This window comes from Dama dama, chromosome 33 (genome assembly GCF_033118175.1).
Source record: "Dama dama isolate Ldn47 chromosome 33, ASM3311817v1, whole genome shotgun sequence".
NCBI classification, from domain to species: domain Eukaryota; kingdom Metazoa; phylum Chordata; class Mammalia; order Artiodactyla; family Cervidae; genus Dama; species Dama dama.
The window spans coordinates 41,388,418-41,409,434 of NC_083713.1; the positions used below are offsets into that span (position 1 = coordinate 41,388,418).

Consider the following 21,017-nt stretch of genomic DNA (forward strand, 5'->3'; position numbering starts at 1 on the left):
TTTCCAGGAGTTATGGATTGCTTGATGATGGAAGCTATAGTTTCCTAAGGGTGCCCTCTTGCATAGACTTCTCCTTATCCTGGGAAGGCTTTTAGGGTTCATCTAGGTGTATAGGGTATACAAGTATGTTTGCTTAGTCTTATTGGGCTTCCCTGGTGGCTCAGATGGTAAGGAATCTGCCTGCAATGCAGGAGACCTGGGTTTGATCCCTGGGTTGAGGAGATCCCCTGGAGGAGGGCATGGCAACCCACTCTAGTATTCTTGCCTGGAGAATCCCTATGGACAGAGGAGCCTGGCAGGGGCTACAGTCCATGGGGTTGCAAAGAGTCAGACATGATTGAGCAACTATGCACAAATGGTTTAGCGGCATAGAATCTATGAAAGTCTGTCTTCTTTCTCTCACCACTCCTACTCCTGGTCCATTCAGTCCGGGGGTTTAAAGAATCTAGTCTCTGCTAGATTGCCTTTCCCTGTCTCCATGGCAGGTTTACTGGGTCAAAGGGTCTGGATCTACTTCTTCAGTCCTCAGTGGCAGCAAGATGGATCCTCAAACCTGCATTTATTTCCCCACTTGTGGGCATGGTGAAATGACATAGGATTGAATTTCCCCAGAACTACCTTCATTGTAGCTTTGCTTTTCTTGGCCTCATTGGATAAATTACTTAATCTCTTTGAGCTTTACCTTATGGAGATATTTCTAAAGTATAGCTAATACCTAGATTCCTAATAGCTGCTACGATGACTGGTTTTCAACAACTGTTCAGGATAGAGCTCAAAATAACTAACTCCATATTGATAACTACCTAGAAGGTTGTTCTGAGAGTAGATTTCAGACATACTGGATTGTATGCAGATGGTTTGGTGGTAACTTACTTAGTTTTCAATTTTTTTATGCCAACTCAGACATGCTCAATGTGCCAAATAGCTGTGGCTCCTTGTTGAGCACTGATCTCCCTTAGATTTAGCTGACCAGCTTAGGATACTGCTCCAGCACCAGTTGGTGATAGTGTTGTGTTTAGAGTTCCTTAATGAATGTGGACCTGCTGCCCATTTAATTTTAAAGAATGATTTATAAGTGATGCTAAGGAAGCTACCTGTTTGACCTGCAGAAGAAACGAGTTGTAGAAATTTATAAAAGGACTGTTGCTCTTCAGGGAATGTCAGCATTGGCCAGAAGTTAGACGTCACTTGTCCACATATTTAAAATTAGCCAACTGATTCTTAGGAATGCTCACAGCATTACAGCTATTTTGCTAACTGCCATGTTATATAGGAAATGAGAATCTGATCTCTACTCCAACCCTCCAGAATCAGAGCACTATTAAACCTACCCACCTGCAGGCTGCTCTCGTCAGGGTTATAACTGGCTTGGTGTGCTCAACACTATCATGATATCTGGCTTGTTCTTTCTATCCAAATTACCTCATTTATTTTTACTTCTGTTGCCTTTATGTAAAAGACTTTCCCTTGAGACCCACTGACCAAGGCCTGTCTTTTAATTTTTGAAATCTTGCTTGACCTAACTCCTCATTCAGAGTAAACAACTGATGACTGAATCAGATCAAGAGAATCTATCATGCCCTGGAGCCTGAATGTAGACATTGCTTGAAGTTATAGAGTTATAGATTTGCCCTTATTTCTTTGTGGAAGACTCTAAAAGACTCTCAGAGAGCCTGATAGTACTCTGAGACCAAAACAGGGCCAACTCGACTTCTGCTTCTGCATGTCCTTGACTAGCTGATCTCAACCTTGCCTGTGGTTCCTCTTCTCTTTTCCCTGAATTCTAAAGGATAAACCAGTAGCTCAAGGCCTATCAGATTCTGGATTCAGATTCTTATCTTTGATCTCTTTGCTTGGTTATGCATTCCAGAAAAATTCTGCAGTGGCATCAATGCAGATCTCTGATTACAGAGACTCTTCAGATCCAGAGCCACCTGCTGCCTGTACTCGACCTGTGAGGGCTGGGGAGTGCCCGGGGGAGCTTGGGAGCACTCACTAGGCTGGTCAGCCTGCTCAGTGCGGGCCCTGAACGGTCCCTGAATTACAGCCTTGGCTAACATTGTACAGGAGACACGGATCAAGACCATCCCCAAGAAGAAGAAATGCAAAAAGGCAAAATGGCTGTCTGAGGGGGCCTTACAAATAGCAGAGAAAAGAAGAGAAATGAAAAGCAAAGGAGAAAAGGAAAGATGTAAGCATCTGAATTCAGAGTTCTAAAGAATAGCAAGGAGAGATAAGAAAGCCTTCCTCAGCGATCAATGCAAAGAAATAGAGGAAAACAATAGAATGAGAAAGAATAGAGATCTCTTCAAGAAAATTAGACACCAAGGGAAGATTTCATGTAAAGATGGGCCCAATAAAGGACAGAAATGGTATGGACCTAACAGAAGCAGAAGATATTAAGAAGAGGTGGCAAGAATACACAGAAGAACTATACAAAAAGATCTTCATGACCCAGATAACCATGATGGTGTGATCACTCACCTAGAGCCAGACATCCTGGAATGCGAAGTCAAGTGGGCCTTAGGAAGCATCACTATGAACAAAGCTAGTGAAGGTGATGGAATTCCAGTTGAGCTATTTCAAATCCTAAAAGATGATGCTGTGAAAGTGCTGCACTCAATATGCCAGCAGATTTGGAAAACTCAGCAGTGGCCACAGGCCTGGAAAAGGTCAGTTTTCATTCCAATCCCAAAGAAAGGCAATGCTAAAGAATGTTCAAACTACCACATAATTGCACTCATTTCACACGCTAGTAAAGTAATGCTCAAAATTCTCCAAGCCAGGCTTTAGCAATATGTGAACCGTGAACTTCCAGATGTTCAAGCTGGTTTTAAAAAAGGCAGAGGAACCAGAGATAAAATTGTCAACATTCGCAGGATCATCGAAAAAGCAAGAGAGTTCCAGAAAGACATCTACTTCTGTTTTATTGACTATGCCAAAGCCTTTGTGTGGATCAGAATAAACTGTGGAAAATTCTGAAAGAGATGGGAATACCAGACCACCTGACCTGCAGCTTGAGAAACCTATATGCAGGTCAGGAAGCAACAGTTAGAACTGGACATGGAACAACAGACTGGTTCCAAATCGGAAAAGGAGTACGTCAAGGCTGTATATTGTCACCCTGCTTATTTAACTTATATGCAGAGTACATCATGAGAAATGCTGGGCTGGAAGAAGCACAAGCTGGAATCAAGATTGCTGGGAGAAATATCAATAACCTCAGATATGCAGATGACACCACCCTTATGGCAGAAAGTGAAGAAGAACTAAAGAGCGTCTTGATGAAAGTGAAAGAGGAGAGTGAAAAAGTTGGCTTAAAGCTCAACATTCAAAAAACCAGGATCATGGAATTTGGTCCCATCACTTTATGGGAAATAGATGGGGAAACAGTGTCAGACTTTATTTTTTTGGGTTCCAAAATCACTGCAGATGGTGATTGCAGCCATGAAATTAAAAGATGTTTACTCCTTGGAAGGAAAGTTATGACCAACCTAGATAGCATATTAAAAAGCAGAGACATTACTTTGCCAACAAAGGTCCATCTAGTCAAGGCTATGGTTTTTCCAGTAGTCATGTATGGATGTGAGAGTTGGATTATAAAGAAAGCGGAGTGCCGAAGAATTGATGCTTTTGAACTGTGATGTTGGAGAAGACTCTTGAACTGCAAGGAGATCCAACCAGTCCATCCTAAAGGAGATCAGTCCTGGGTGTCCATTGGAAAGACAGATGTTGAAGCTGAAACTCCAATAGTTTGGCCACCTGATGTGAAGAGCAGACTCATTGGAAAAGACCCTGATGCTGGGAAAGATTGAGGGCAGGAGGAAAAGGGGATGACAGAGGATGAGATGGTTGGATGGCATCACTGACTCAATGGACATGAGTTTGGGTGAACTCCGGGAGTTGGTGATGGACAGGGAGGCCTGGCGTGCTGCAGTTCATGGGTTTGCAAAGATCGGACAGGACTGAGCGACTGAACTGAACTGAACTAAAGCTGGTGCAGGACCCTGAATTTCCTTAAACTCCCCACAGGTTTCAGGTGAACTTTAGGGCCACTGGATTTATCCTTAGATGAGTCTATTACTAACCCAATTCAAATAGATCTTTCTGCTTCTTTCCAAACTCAAAAATTACCCCTCCATTATTGCTGCTCTACCTGTGGGTCATAGATACTGCCATCCATAGGGAGACAGGGACAGAAATTGAGAACACATGTTTTGAAACTTCACGGTAGCTTGTCAGAGTAATATGTTAATTTGTTGTCTACTTCATATATATGAGTGTTAAAATAGACACATACCCACATATATGTAATTATGTTTATATCTAGATATACGTATATATAATTGTACGTATAGCTATATATTTTTCCCATTTCTTTTTTAGGTAATTCATTTTTATTATCATTTATAAAAAGGTCCACAGCAATGTTAATTAGGAAAAAGAAAGTCCTTCTATGATAGTTTGGGAATATGCCCTCTACTGAATAGTGGCAAGTAATTAAAATGCACCTAGCTGGTGTTTTTCAGAGTTGTGACCCCTCAGTGAGTCATTAAAACAATTTAGTGGGATACTTATTGCAAAAAGTTAGAAACTGGTGGAATAAAATGATGGACATAGGAGTGCTCATTGTACTATTATTTCAAATTTGATGTATATTTGGAAAATATTAAACTAAAATAAAGATGTAGCCAAAATAAAAAATTAGCAGCTTCTTACCTGTTGCCTTTTGTGCCCCTGCCAGCCTGGCTCTTATTAAGCCATGTCTCTCTTTGAGGCGAAGAATCCGAACTTTTGGAAACTGAGACATGTATTTATCCAAGTTATCTTTTAGGTAGTCTATATCAGGGAGAAAATAGACAAGGAAATACTTTTAAAATAAGATCTGGATAAGACCAGATCAAATTCCCAAAAGTATGACATTTACTATATAAAAGTAAAAGTCACTATATTTTATTCTTTGAGCTATGATGTCATTTTCTTAGATGGATTTTTGTCTGGGTTCAATACTCCAAGTTTCTGTTTTTCTAAAACTCAGATCCGCCTTTCAGTGTAGGTGAGTTATTACTTTTTCTGAGGATTTGTCAGGACAGGTACAAATTTACCTTGAAATAAATGAAGCTCAGTTTTTGCACAAACTTTTCCCCTTGTAAAGTCCTCTTCTAAGACCTAAGAGAGAGACTATGCATTGTATGCAAATTGAAAAATTTGCAAAAGAAAGATATTGCAGCTGCAATTGGCTAAGACCATTGTCACTTCCTACTATGACACCCTCTCCATCACACCTCTGCTCTCTTGCTCTTTTGGGGGGTGTATATTTCTGTAGCTTAGAGTTACTTCTGTGTATGATTAAGCTATTGACATATCCCAGATAGGAATGGCTTCTGTGAATACTTCTGCTGCTCACTTTTCTACTAATTGTGTCATCTTTCTCTTAGAGAGGACCTCATAGATCCTTCGGGGCCACAAAATCTGAATAGGCCATTCCTAAAGGAACTGTTACCTGCTTGGTAACTAGATTCTATTTCTGTTGATGCTTTCAAGACCACTTCTCAAAGTTTTCAGCCAGTTTTCCTTACATATCTCCCTGCTCCTGGAGCTTGGTGTGACCCTGGTAGGCACTCTAAGAGACAGAACTGAATACTGACTCATGTCCTTGATGTCATGACCAAGGCTAAAGTGTTCTATTAAGGTTGCTGTCTCTTTGCTACTTTTTAAATTTTTCTGAAGTGGGTTGCATTTGGGGATTTTTGTAATGTGGTCTAGTCATGGAACCTCTTACATACCCAGTTTTTAACAGTCCAAAGAGAGAGATTCTTCACTGTAATAAACAAAACAAAAGTAAAGACAGTGGTGACTTCTGCCTTTGAACTCTGTTGGAACCTCACTTTTCTGGTCCCATTGGCAATTTGTCTTCTCAACTCTTTGCTGAACATATAATAAAGTAGAAGCCGTAGGGCTTACATTTCATTATCTTCTATAACTAGCTCTGTTAATTGTGGCATCTTTGCTTGTTAGATTTCACAAAAAGGTATTTATGCAATTGTGGAGAACATCTTCTGGTCTTCAAGACCTCAAAGTACCCATCTCCAAAGACCTGTAATTAGAAAATCACTCCTACACAGCAGAGAAGTCAAAGCTGAAGGAGAGTCTGTGGTGACTAGCTGGACAAGGCCATGGATGGTTGAGCTGACTTTCTGTAATCCACAGATGTTTGGACTTAGGCCTCTAAGCCACAATATCAAATAATGATTGGGCATTTATAAAACATTCATTCCTTATCAAAGTATCCTGTAATTTTTGTATCCAAACTGTTATTGGCTCACATCAAACTTCGATTTTCCAGGGGGTAGTTTTCTTACCTTTGGTGCTGAAGTCATCCACCAGTAGAATCTCCTTGATGAGGTGGGGAGGAGAGCGGTTGAGGACGCTATGTACAGACCTCAGGAGAGTGGACCACACCTCATCCACAAAGCACATGATGACACTGGTGGTTGGGAGGTTATTGTGAACAAGTTGCTCTGCACACCTGGGCCAGAATACAAGCAGAGCACAAAAGGTGTGCCAACAAGATCCACAAGGTGCAAAAGGAAGACAGCAGAAATGGAGCACTCTCTCTCTCTCTCTCTGAGGACACAGAGAGAGGTGACTGTCTATAAGTTGAGGAAAGAGGCCTCACAGAAACCCAAGCCGCTGGTGCCCTCCTAGGCTCTAGAACTATGAGAAAATAAATGTTTCTTGTTGTAAGTCCTCTAAAAATAATCCACGAGGTGCAATTGTGTGTAAATACACATACACTCAAGTTATCTATCAATCATCTATCTACCTACCTATCCATCCATCCATCCATCTATCATCTATCTATTTCTTTATGTTTCTCTATCATCTATCTTGGAGAAGGGCATGGCAACCCACTCCAGTATTCTTGCCTGGAGAATTCCATGGACAGAGGAGCATGGCTGGCCACTGTCCATAGGGTTGCAAAAAGTCTGACATGACTGAAGTGACTGAGCATGCACACATCATCTCTCTATGTATCCATCTATCTATATGATGATTTTCTTGTGCACTTATGTTGGAGAGAGTTATAAATAAAATAAAGAGCAGAGGAAGGATTTTTGTTTTTGTTTAGTTGCTAAGTTATTTGTCTTTTTGGCAACCCCATGGACTGTAGCCCGCCAGGCTCCTAGGTCCATGGGATTTCTCAGGCAAGAATACTGAAGTGGGTAGCCATTTCCTTCTCCAGGGGATCTTCCTGACTGAGGGATCAAACCTGTTGTTTCTTGCATTGGCCCAATGACAACTGTTGCTAAGAGACCTAGCCATGCAAGACATGAGAACTTCCTGTGAAGGCATCACCCTGTAGTGGAAAGGACACTGGCGTTATAGGTGGTGAAGACACTATTTTGAAGCTCACCACCAAAATTTTTCAAATTATCATCTAGATTCTTTACTCAATCTTTCTGTGCCTCAGTTTCCTCATCTGTAAAATGAGGTTACGTGTCTTATTGAAAAGAGATTTACAGCTTAGTTAGAATGCATGTGAAATATCTAGCACAGTTTCTGGGCCCAGGAATTCACCAAATGGTAGCTATTGCTTTCCTAATTAGGTTATAGACCACAAGAGAACATTCCTATTCTCTTATTTAATGTTACTTAATTAACATTAATTCACTTAATGCTACAAAGCAGTTTATGATTGCCTTCTCAAGTCGCCTTCTGCCAAGTGCCAAAGAAAATATTCTTTCCCACTGCATGTCAATGTATTTATGGATATATATGATATGTATTATATACTGCTTAAACTCTTAAATAGATAGCTTCCATATCTATTTAAGGGGTCCTTGCTGAGACTCTTTGTGCTCCAGGGTAGCCACGTTGAAATAATTTTGCTGGCATGGAAATGAGAACATGGCTATAGTGGGAGTTGGTATTCAGGTGGGTTGTAATTGGTCTTGGGTTTCCTCCATACCCTGAAGTGCATCAAGCCTCACTGCTGGCAGTCTTCCGTCTCCTGCCTGGGTAACTCTTCACATGATGGTACCCAGTGGACACGCACAAAGAGTATTTGTCATTTTTCTAACTCACATACTCTCTGTAATATAATAATTAAATTATGATGATCATAAATAAATATTATCAGCCTTCTGCATTATTTCATTTTAAATCTCAAACCAACAGCATCTCTTCTTCCCTCTTTATAGAAGAATAATTGAAATCATGGGGAGACTATGCCATGATTATACTGCTAGTAAATGGTGGAGTTGGGACTCGAGGTCTGGTCCAGTTTGGCTCCAGTAATAGCTATTCAGGAAGTCGTAAATCCACAAGAATAACTAGATGTGGCATTTTGTGGAAGCAGGCATTTCTGCGAGACAACATAATGGCACTGTGCTTAGTCCACAAATGAAAAAATATTTGAGTAAAAACCATAGAAAAAAAACACATTTGCATGGCACTTTACAGTTGGTAAAATACTGTTATGTACATAAATTCAATCTCTTTAACAACTACTTGAAATGCATACTATTATATTGTTCTTCAAACAGAGCAGACTGAAGCTTGAGAAGTTAAATGACCTATCCAGCACCATTCATTAGGAAGGCTGTGTATGGAAATATGAACAGATGGTTTAATCCATATCTGGGGATCATCAGAGAAAATGAGGTAGAAACAAAAGCGGTAGAAGATTTTGAAGGTACTAGTGTAGTATGGTTAAAGAGTCCACCTTCAGCTCTAAGTTGGGCAAGAGGAAGTAAAGCGAAAAGGAGTTGATTAGCCTGAGTGAAAGAAGAGTATAGACAACATCAGTGACCTCCTGTGACTCCCTCATCTCTAATTTTATAGTATAAATGAATGGGAAATACACATTTCACACCTAAATATTCTTTATGACATTTGTCCCTAAAAAAAATAAATCAGTTCTAAAAAGGAAGAGTCAGCTGCATAAATTCTGCCTGAGCTATGTGAATCAACAAGTCTTAGTTGTGAAATCCCAAAGTTGCTATATCATTAAAATGTGGTTGACTTTAGAAACATCTAGTTACAAATGAAAATACATTGGGGAGAATTAAGCAAGCAGGCTAAAGTCGATGGATCTTTTCACAGTATAATTCAGTAGAGTTTTGGTCTCTTTTAGAAGAAAGTTCTAGGAGGTAATGTGAACCACTCTGAAATTAGAGTTGACAGAACCCTGGGAAATTTGAGAGGTTTGGGAAAGGCAGCAGTCTTCACCAAATATATGCCCCTCCTCACTTTTCAACCTTAGGTGATGCTTTAATTTCCCCATCAGGACTCAATATATCATGAAGAATTTCACAGATGAATATGTAGATTTCTATCCCAGGAGATGGCACCCCCGCCAGTAATGAACAAGTATATATTTTAGATGCATTTGGGGAATTACACTGAGGGTGATCCTGTGGAAGATTATGTTTACAGGTCATATGGTGCCTGGAAAAGAGAGTGACATTAAAGATGGGGAAGAGGGACACAGAGAGAGATGTGGGGGGCTTCAAATACAAAGCTTTGTCGTGTGTCTTGGTTCAGGTGGCTGAGACGCTTGGCCACTCTGCATATAAAGCTACCTGGTTTTCTGCATCACTAAACAGGTTAAACATGTTTTCAGGTGTCTAGAAAACCCAGCATACTTGTTTTGTTGAAAGGTACAGTGTGTTAAACTGGAAAGTCTTTTGGTCTTTTTAACTCTTACATCATTCTTACACACTAACTGTCATCGACTTCCCATAGGTGGTGAAACTATTTAAATGTTATCCTACACTGACCCAACTGAAGCAAATTTCCTTTCCTCCAATTTGCCCATTGGAAACCTTTCTGCTATATTGGAAGGAGGAGTTGCAGCTCAGGTAAAATCTAAGTTAATGTGAGATACTTCTGATTTTAAAATCTTTTTTGAGGTTAAGAAATCATATATGTATCCTATATGCCCATGCATGGCACAAGGGAGGTATTTAGAGTCTGCAGACCTTGTGCTATACTTACAGATTAACCCAAAGATGACTATAGTCAATCCAAGTACTAAAAACAAATGGAGACTAATGTGGGGACTCCCCTGTCCTGCCCACTGTGGATACACTACTGTGGTGAGACAGACACATCCTGAACTTGACAAGGATGACAAGGAACTCAGGATTTAGACCTTTCTGATACTTACTGACCGCATAACTATGGGCAAGTCAGAACTTTTCAGAACCTCGGTTTCCTCATTTTCAGGATGAAATTACAGTGCCTTCATCACAGACTATCTGTAAAAATTTGATGAGACAATGGAGATAAAAGTACTTTGTAAACTCCATGGTAAGAAGAATAAACCAAAAACGGGCAAGGTCATATGATTATTCACAAAACACATGCACGCATTTTGACTGGGCGCACTGCCCTTTGCCCAGGCAGTCCTTTAATCCAAAATCATCAAGGACTCATCATTTACCAAGAGACTCAGAAAGTGATGTGTTTTGCCTTCTTGCCTCGCGTGTGCCGAAGGCCCAGCCACTAACCTGCTTTGAATGTATCCTACCGAATAAAGAAGGTTTTAAATCAGATGATTGAGAGGACGATAATATTCCCTCATGTCTATGAATTTTTCATTTTTATTCCAAAACAGCCAAAATGGACTATGTGGGTCAAGTCTCAGGGTTCGCAGGTTTGAACAGAAGGTTGAAGAGAATATTCTCTCAGCTTCTATTTGCAATTCAACTACTGCCTCAGTGTGAGCGTTCTGGGGCCTTTCCTCCCCAACCTCTGGTATCTTCAGGAGGATCAGAAAGAGAATAGAGCATCTAGCTGAGGAGCACAGTCCAGAATTATATTCTTTTCTGTAAGACCTTAGAATTATTTGGGTTTCTTCTATTCTTCTCACTGATAAGGGGGTATAGTTGTTCTACAAAACTTTTACTTTTATGTTTTGTTCTTTTATGTTTTGTGCTGTGCTTAGTCACTTGGTTGTGTCCGACTCTTTGTGACCCCATGATCTGTAGCCCACCAGGCTCCTCTGGTGCCTATCTGTGGGTTTCTGCAGGCAAGAATACTGGAGTGGGTTGCCATGCCCTCTTCCAGGGGATCTTCCCAACCTAGGGATAGAACCCAGGTCTCCCACATTGTGGGCAGTTTCTTTACCGTCTGAGCCACCAGGGGAAGTCCAGCCCTGACATTTAATCAGAATTGCCTATGACTACTAAGTGAGAAGATTTTAGTCACACTCCAAAGGCTGAATCTGTCATCTTGAGGCAGCCATCTACCTGTCAAAGCTACTGGACTAAGGCTTAGAAATAGAAGCCACCAGCCACAGCATTCACCACTTTGACAACAGTCTGTTGAGCAGGCAGCTGTCAGAGTGGGGATGGATGGGAGAGGGGAGAGCAGGAGGTGGCGTGATGTGACAGAAATAGTTCTAGGTTGAGGTTAAGGCACCTTGAGGGTAGTTCTGTCTCTCCTGGAGGGTCCTGCGACCTTGGGCAAGTCACTTCCCTCCTCAGCCTTCTCTGTAATGTAAGGGGTGGGATTAGAAATCTTTTGGGGGAAGTTTTATCTAATGTTAATATTCTGTGATGTTCTATGCAATTTTAGCTTCATTCACCCATTAGTGCTTCCCTCTGTGTCAGAAGACATCTGAGAAAAGGTAAATTAAATTGTTGTTTTGGGTTTTAAGTCTTTGGGTATTTTCCCATTGGTCCTTGAAGAACTTTAACAAGGTCCTACTTGATCTGGACTCATGCTTATTTCTGTGGTCTCATTTCCACCCTCTGTGCTCTCTCCAGTCTCAGGTCAGATTTTTCTGTTTCTCAATGGATCACTCTTTTTACCCTTCTCCCCATGTCTTTATCTACCTTTGGTTTGCTGCTCAAACACTTGTGCCCACTCTCAGGCCAGGCTCAGCTTTTCTCGTCCTTGCCGGAGTAGTTCACTCTACTTCCGAGGAACATTTTGTTCTATTTGCCTTGAAGGCAGGATCTATACTCAGATGTGAGACTGCAGAGTAGAAAGGAGCTCAGAGATACTTGTTCACTGCTAAGCTGTGATTGTTGGGCAGTTTTAAAGAATCATCTTTGCTTAATGCTGAATAGAAGATGATTTCCTATAAATTTTCTCCCTGACAAGACAACTGATGTGCAAAACTAATTCTCCTCAAATACCTTTGACTCTATTCCCCACTCCCTCCCAAGTATAAGGAAGACAGCTGTTTTAATTTCTGCTAAAGTCATATAATTATAGGGAAACAAAGGAGGGAGGAGCTGTATCCAATGGAAAGAGCATTAGAATTAGACAGAAAACTTTCTTTTGAACTGCGAATCTGCTATTAGGTTGCTGGGACAGCAGATCTATCATTTATTCTTTCAGAGTCTCACTTTTCTGACCTGTAAATCACATATGAAAGTATGTCTTTCATAATGTTGCTGGGAGGATTGGTTAGAATAAACACACACATATAAAACACACAAATGCACACACACGCACACACACACACACAATCACTACCTGGAACATAAATAGGCACCATTTTGGTGAGGCTCAGCAAGGGAGAGATTCCCTCATTGAGAGAGACCTGGACAACCTCGGGAGAGGCGGAGATAGGATGGTCGCCCTGAGGGCAGAGCAGGTGTTGATGTGAGAGGCAGCCTGGGCTATAGGATTATTATCCTTTAAGGGGTGGATCCCAACCTCGCCACGCACGAGCTGTGAGTCCCTGGGTAGGTTATCTTTCCCCGTGTTTTGTTCGCTCATCTGTATCACTTTATCAATCTGGTATGGCTGTTTTAAGGATCAGATGAGATGATGTATGTGGAAGATGAAAGGTCCCAGCTGCCCAGGTTATGACAAGCAGGGAGCAAACAGACATGGAATAGAATGAACTGCCCCCAACCACCTTACCTACCGCCATCTGAGACCTCAGCCTCCTCTCTAAGTCTCAGCTTCTCTTTCGGTGAACCTGGGATGGTGATAGTACCTGTCTTGAGGAATGGTTTTAAGTAACAAATGACAAGGCAAGTAGTAAAGCCCTTTATGAATACTCTGCTTCTCTCTCTATAGCTCCTTCTCACACATATCCTTACACTAATGTTTTAGAAGTGGGACCAATTTAAAGGGTATTTTAGAATAGAATAATATAGATTGTTTTTTAACAAAGAGGAAATTCTCAAAAGCTCCCTTCCTTCTGAAAGCAAACAACAAAACAGAGCTTCTAAACATTGTTATTTTCCCCAATTTTCTGAGCCTTGACTGTTCTCTTCTTAGGAAACTCTGCTCTGAATGGTTCACCCAGAACAGCTCAAAAGAAAGCTATTTTATGGGACAAGAGTACTCACTACAATATCACTGTAAGAATTCAATAAATTATTTTATGATGGTTAAATTGGGCCTTGGATGAGGTCTGTACAAAGAAGTGTACACAGGTTCAAATTTTTGCATTTACTAATTCCTTTCTCCCATAAATATTTCCGGGTCTTTGGCTATATTTAGGAGACAAAGTCATTGATTTGCTTTACTATTTGTCAGTTTTACATTAATTAGTAATTTCTTACCTGTTTTCTTCTCTTCAAGTCAGTAGCAGAAATGTGTTTTATACCTTCTGATCATTTCTGTCCTTATCACCCCCCTAATTGTGAGGAGAGTGTGATAACTAAAAACACCAAAAACTCTAGAGTCATCTTTTGGCCACATCTAACCTTTGTTTTGTTATGGTCTATCTTGCACCTTTTAAACAAATTCTGCTGTGTATTTCCAGCTTTCAGATACAACTTTTTAGTGAAATGGCACACTGCCCTCTAACACGCACAAACACACAAATGAGCATGAACGTGTACACACACGTACAATTCAAGAGCCACATGCAACATTGCTTTGTGTACATTTATAGAAGAAAAAGCAGGAAATAACCTATTAAAATCCATCTTCTGAGATTCCCCCCCTCCACCTTGTTTGGTTTCTTGGGGAGATCTCATAGCATTTCCAGTCAGTTTTAGATAATGTTCTCCTATCACTGAAATCACAAAAGCTATCTCATTTCACCACCTGAAATATTAATCCAATGTAAAACTAAGGATATTGAGCTTCATTTCACTGTTAAGTTTCTTTTTCTTTCAGCCTGGTACACACATTTAGAAGCCTGAAGTGTGGAAAGCTATGTGATCAGTCTATTTTCTCTCTTCAAGCTCCTCCTCCAGTAATTCATTAGTTGTGGTTTTTGACCTCACTGGGATTGGAAGAACAGGGGAGACAGAAATTAAAGATCTAGAAAGGTTTTTCTTTTCCCTCAGTAAATTAGACTGGTTTGTGGCAAATGCATGGTGCTATCTTTTGCTTTTCATATGTGCCAAAAGAAAACTCTCTTTAGCTGTGTAGGAAGGAATCAAATTATTGGTTGACAGTCCCAGCTCTGGGCTAAGAGAATAGGCCCATTTTAATTGCTTTATTGAGGGGCTTGCCAGAATACTGTAGGAAAAGCAAAGCATTAAATTAAACAATCGACTAACATCATGACGACGCCGCAGCGCTAGAGGAACATGCTGTAATTCTTACTGTCCTCTAAAAACCTAAATGCTGGCAGCAAACATGTCCTTGAGTCATTTTTCTCTAAATGCAGATTCAGGAAGTGCACTCTTAAAATAGGTTCCTTTTTGGAGTTTCATCTTCCCTCTAGCTGTAGGCCACAGGACAGACCTCTCTAAGGAGAATTGGCTTGCATTTCTAGTAGGCAGGACTCTGACTTAGTAAATCCTGTGTGGGTTTATTGATTATTGCTGGCTAAACCAAGCTTCAATACGAGTAGGAACTGCAAGGATTATCTTTTTATAAAGAAAGGGTTAAATATGGAAGTGTGAAATGACTGTCAAAAAAGTATTTTATTTGAAGCATATTTTTTATAGGCAAAAATTCTAGGCAAAAATGAAATTACATTTTACTTACGGGCAGAAAACTTTCTGATGAATGAAGCAAGGAGATTTTCATCTATTGAAAATCAAAACATTAAAATGCAAGACAAACAACAACAGAAATATGAATTAGTGAATAAACATGACTTAATGAATAGATCATAGTGTTAGAAGAGGACATATTTACCTTAAACAAGACACTAACATATTCTATAGATCCAAAATGAAAAATTAGGAAGTTAGTATTAAGTCATTATTACTAATTTGTAAAATGACTTCTCACAAACCTAATTTGAATAGGCATCTATCATTTGTTTTTTAAAAATTGTATCAATTTTCAAAAATCATTTAAGAGAAACTTGTCTTTAAAACCATATTGCATAAACTCAGATCTTTTGAGTGCCCAGCCCTGTGCTCAGTTCTGTTGTTGGTTAGTCACTAAGCTGTGTCTGACTCTTTTGGAATCCCATGAATGGAGCCCTCCAGGTTCCTTCTGTCCATGGCATTCCCCAGGCAAGAATCCTGGAGTACATTGCCATTTCCTCCTCCAGGGGATCTTCCCTGGAGGGATTTCCCAACATAGGGATCAAACCCCCATCTCCTGCACTGACAGGTGGGTTTTTCACCATGGGTGCTCTGTGCTAAGGGGATACAAAATGAAGTAAATGACAGAGTTTCTTCCTGAAGCTTTGAATGTCACTGACAAGGTGAAACAGATTCTCAAGGCTCTGGTTAGTGAAGAGCACACAGTAAGGAGTGTTTTAGAAACAACAAGAGCATGAAGGGTCATCGAAGCACAGAGGTTACAGTCAAATCACGGTACAGGTGGAGGTGAGATACAGTTAGATGTCAAGCAGTGTCAGGTTAGCATTTGGGGGGAAATGGTGAAGACTGCAAGGTGAGGATAGTAGGAAGCTGTGGGAGGGGACCAGTTAAGAAAAACATCAGTGGGTAGTAACGAACTTGATGTGTAGAAAAAGATCATGAGACTAACTATCCTTATGCTGAAGGCCCACATTGGAGAGACTGGCATAAACCATAAGTGATAGCCACAGGGCAAGGGGTAGAAATCTGGGTGGCACTAAAAAGGAGAGTAAAATAATGCTGATGACAGTTTTGTGCTTTTGAAAAAGGCCATTACTGCATTTCAACACCTTAGAATGGTTCTTTGGGACTCAGGAGAAAAGGAGGGAAGAGCAGGTTTTAAAAAGAGTCTGATTTTAGAACAAGAGCAGGAGAAGTTGTCCTAGAAATCCTGCTTCTCTCTTCTCTATGTTACCTTCATCCTAGCATATCACTTAAATCATCATTCTTAAGAACTAGTAACTACTTATTATCTTTACCAGGGGGGAACTAAATCAAAACAAACATACTAGCAAACCTATGGTTTTTAATCCTTGTTTTGATTCAATGTATATTCAATAGCCAGTTATGATACAAATTTGGGGGAAATGAAAGAAGCAGTAAGGGAGATAGTTCCCAGATCTCTTAAAGTTTAAAGGTTTCAGTGGATTGTTATTGCAACTAATTTTAAGCCCAGTTCTTCTGTATTCTTATAGATTTCTTTCTTTTTCTTTCTTTTCTCTTCTCCCCCCTTCTCTTTCACATACACACATATATATATATATTCTTACTATATTCTATAGCAATTTCCCCCACGCAGACTTTTAGAAATTATTATCTCAAAAAATCTTGTAAGTGTGTACTTATAAGCATCTCATATACCTTTTGAGCAAAGCTGGAAAAAAATAAAATCAAAATAAGAAAACTTTAAATCATGCCAACCTGAAGAATCAATGTTTTTCACTTGTATTTTCTTCCAACCTTTATCCATTTGAATACATAATTTGCACATACTTGTAGTCAGTGTTTGGATAAAAGAAAAGAAAAATTATCTATTCTCTTTCCTGTAAGAATGGCACAAAAGGGGCTCTGTACATAGGATCCCTGTTGGTTAAACTGTCGCCTCCATCCTGTTGGAAGAGCAGAGCATCAGATAGGCTGCTTGCTAGGGGCACCTATATTTAGCCAAGGTGGGTTGTGTGATAAGAGGGAGGGGCCCTGGCCACACGCTGTCTGACTCATGCTCTCAAGCACACGTGTCACTTTCTCCTACAGTTGGGACAGCCTCCTTCAGAAAAGAGAGCCTGACTGTGACTTTCCTGGGCAGCAACCCTTAGCTTCCACAGATCAAATTTTAGAAAATAACAAGCACTGGAAGCCATTGAGCCTCCAATAAATCACACGGACGATAACATCATTATGGCTTGCTTTGGCTCTCATACAATTGCCCTTTCTCTGGTTTGGAACTGAAGCCTGGACTTCTGTGCAGTGTCTGATTTTTTTCCCCCAAGCTCCATAGCAGTCTGCCAGACCACAGAAGGGATATTAAAATAAAGCTACTTTACTACTTCATTCCCTGGCATTTTGTATTCAAAGTTGCCATGGATAGTATATGGCCATCTAGTATAAGCTACATAGGGTATGTAAAGTAATCTGCCATTCATAGTGGCATATATAGTATATGCTATATACTGGCATATTTGAATATGCCATATATAGTATATATATATATATATATATATATATAGTAATATAGTGATAAGTGTGTGTGTGTTCAGTTGCTCAGCTGTGTCCGGCTCCTTGGGGCCCCATGGACTGTAGCCCATCAGGCTCCTCTGTCCATGAGATTTCCCAGGCAGGAATCCTGGAGTGGGTAGACATTTCCTACTACAGGGACTTCCTGACCTAGGGATCAAACCTGCCTTTTCTGTGTCATTGGCAGGCGGATTCTTTACCACTGTGCTGCATGGGAAGCCCCAATATAGTGATATAGTATATCATAAATATATGTGATATATTTGACATGTGATATATGGGATTTCAGATCAAAGCTGGTCCAACATGATTTGGGGGACTTTTCGTTGTAATTAGCAAGAGATGGGCGATCAATAGCACAACATAATTTTGAGCATGGGTTTTAATCATTTCTCTACAATGACTAGTTCTATGAATACAGACAATACAGCCTACCAGGGCCTCAGTTTCTTCATTTTTATTTTGGGATTTTAGGTATATTTGTGTTCTCCTCAAGGTTGTGAGTTTCAGCAGGGAGAGGAACATGAATGGCAGAGTGATTGTTCTAAACAGGTGATTAAGGCATGGCCGATAGACATCTGCCAATGGCTAAGAGCTGCAAATGATTAACATCATTTACTTCATCATCATGAAGTTAACATCATAACTTCATTAACAATGAAGAGGCCCTTCTTCCCAGTATGAATACAGGCACATCTCTATCTGCCTTCTTCCTAGTAACACTGATACCCAGATCACAAAGAAGAGTTGTTTACTTTTACAGAGGCCAAAAAAGGGCATTATTTACATACCACATATTGTAAGTCTGAATTGACACTCCCTAATTTCAACTTCTTGGCAAACATTGTTTGGCTCAGGAATCGAATATCAAGGCATATATGGAACTGTTTTTAACAATTAATGGGTACTGAACATGTGGCTACAACATATGGCTCATACCTTCACTTATGAGTGGGCCAAAAAGAGCCAGGAACTAACTATGTTTGAATCAGATCAGGTTCTGTGATCTACCTTTCAGTTACAGGAATTTAATTCTTTAAAACCTGGTTCACGAAGACTCATTGGGCAGCAGTAGAGCTCGGTTACCTTGGGAAAGTGACATAGTTTCTGAGTGTCCTCACTTGTTCATTTGACCCCATAATATCTGCCACCTCCTTTGCAGGGCTCTTATGAAGTTCATGTGATTTGTATGCAGTTGCTTCATAAATGGTGAAACTCTAGAAATATAAAATATATTCTTGTGTGTCCTGCAGGTGTTTGCTACTTATTAGCTGATTGACTTTTTCCAACATTATTATTCCTGCATTGCTGAGCTCCTGAGCTATCTACCATCCTCATCTTTAAAGGCCATTAAATTCTAGGGAGTAGAGTCATGTCTTCACTTGCTATTATGATAATCATTACTCACAATTAGGCAGAATTCTACTGCTTAAAATATGATTTCAGAGAGGCCTAGAAGGCTCCTTCTCCATGCTCCTTTTCCAAATAGACTTCTGACAAACTTGCTAGTAATAAAAAGTTCCAAAATTGAGAATTCACTTCATTGTCACTGTTTTAATGAAATTACATTTTAAGCTCTACCATTCATATACACCTTATTAGGAATTGAGCTCCTCTTATCATTTTAGTGGGTTTTTGATACAGAAAAGGGAACAGAACCATGAGCTAACAGGGATGAGGGCCAAAGTCTCAGAGAAGTAAAGGAGTAAAGAGAGTTCATTGGGTCTACAGATGGCAGAACTTTTCTCTGGGAGGATGGTAGACTATCTGAACTCTGCCTAGTGATTACTGTTTCTCTAATTCGCTAGGCAACCAAAAATCACACAGAATTATCTAGAAATAAATCTTTTCTATATAAGACCTGAAATACCTGGGGCTGAGGAAGGAGAAGAGAAATGGGTCTTACCCAGCAGGTCTTGTGTCTTCAATGGCTCTGTCCACTGGGATCAAATCACTGAGGTAGACATTGAAATTTCCTTCTTTCCATCTTCTTTCCACCTCCTTCTCCTTTCCGTGGGGAACAACTACTGGACGTCCAAACTGACCTGGAGCTTTGGGGTCCCTTGGAGCAAGTGTCACATCAATTCTTAACACACGGTGCATTCTGCCATCTTCAGAGGAAAGGGCTTTTGTCTGACTTTGGTTGAGTCGTGCAGGCTGGGTCTTGGCAGTTAAGTTGATCCTTACTAACTCCTGTCCCCCAGTTAAGGTTTGATTGGTTTGATACACTGCTGCTCTCTGAAGAGCAAGTGAAGAGAAAGATGCCTCATTGCTCTTCCTGCCAGTGAGTTTCTCTTGGCTTTTGCCCACTACTATAGGAGATATAGTTTTGGTGTTGGAACTGGGGACCTCTTGGGTGTCTGTCTTTAGCTCCTCCTCCTTGGTTATAATTACAACATGGCTTTCAGACAAATGGAGTTTCTTCCCATCAGCCAGCTTGGCTCCGTCATCCTTCAGCAAGCCTCCCCACTGTATCTCATTAATAGATTGCTTCTTTAAGTGATCTGAATTGGCGATGAACTTGGAAAAGGTAAGGTTCTTATTGGCTTTGTGCTTATTTGCATTCAGTTCTTTGCTCTGAGTCTCAGTTTTATTTAAAGCAATGGCTTCCCTGGGTCTTGGCACTGGTGGGCTGGCAGGGTAGGTCCTTTCATTTCCTCCTGCGTGGTACTGCTGCTTTGATCTGTCATTACCAAGACTGACGGTCACATCTGGGTACCTCTCAGCTGCTTGCTTTGATGTGTCACTGTTGAGACCATGGCTCTTTGGGCCCTGCTTGTTTATAGCGACAGGTCCTGTGTGCACAGATATTTTGGCCAGTGGAGTTCCCCTTGCTACAATGAATGGAGTTTTCTCAAGCCCCTGAGCTGTCGTTTGCTTTGGTGTCACGGGGAGAGAGGAAACTGCAGGTCGGATGTCTCGCCCCTCTGTCTTCCACTTGGTCAAAGTCACTGGGTGAGTCTGCCTAGATGCAGGATGCCACAAAGGCGCAACCTTGCCTCTTCCCGGGGCGTTCTGTACTTTCCTTTCCTTCTGGGTTTGGTCCAAATCATCCTCGACCTTGAGCTTACTCTCCTCAGTCTTCCTAAAGTTCTCTTTGCCCCACACGCCCTTCCCGTATCCCTTCAGTGGGGGCTTCATCGCGCTCCTGCTGCTGTCCAGGCTCTTCACCTGGTCTGACTGAACTCTGAACCCTGCCCGCTCCCTCCGAACAACGTCTTCCTTCAGGATCTGAGTGTTGATCTCGCTGAATGAGAGGCGGAGAGCTGCCATGTCAAAGAGCAGCCAGATGACAGAAGCTGCAAATATAAATGCCAGGACTCGCCCACTTCCTCGGAAAAACTTGCGGATCTTGTTCATGGTACAAAGGCTTCCCTTGCAGCCTGCCCTCCCTCTGCGCCTGCTTACCTTGAGTGGAGAGGGAGCTGAAGTAGTAGCAGTAGCAGCAGCTGCAGCAGCCAACTTGCCAGAAAGCGCCCCCCTCCCGTGAACACAGCAGGAAGCAGCCGTCCAAGGGGAGAGCTCAGCTCC

The 21,017-nt window shown here is 40.9% G+C and overlaps 1 protein-coding gene across 1 annotated transcript in view; it reads right to left on the bottom strand.

Moving 5' to 3' along the window:
• Window positions 1-21,017, bottom strand: part of GALNT5 (polypeptide N-acetylgalactosaminyltransferase 5) — a 41,481-nt gene extending 20,464 nt beyond the window's left edge. The window contains exons 1-3 of the mRNA XM_061135019.1: window positions 19,393-21,017; window positions 6,363-6,529; window positions 4,720-4,839 (exon numbers count right to left, since the gene is read on the bottom strand). Coding sequence (XP_060991002.1) covers window positions 4,720-4,839; window positions 6,363-6,529; window positions 19,393-20,846 — 1,741 coding nt within the window. The 5' untranslated portion in view covers window positions 20,847-21,017. The remainder of the gene's footprint in view (window positions 1-4,719; window positions 4,840-6,362; window positions 6,530-19,392) is intronic.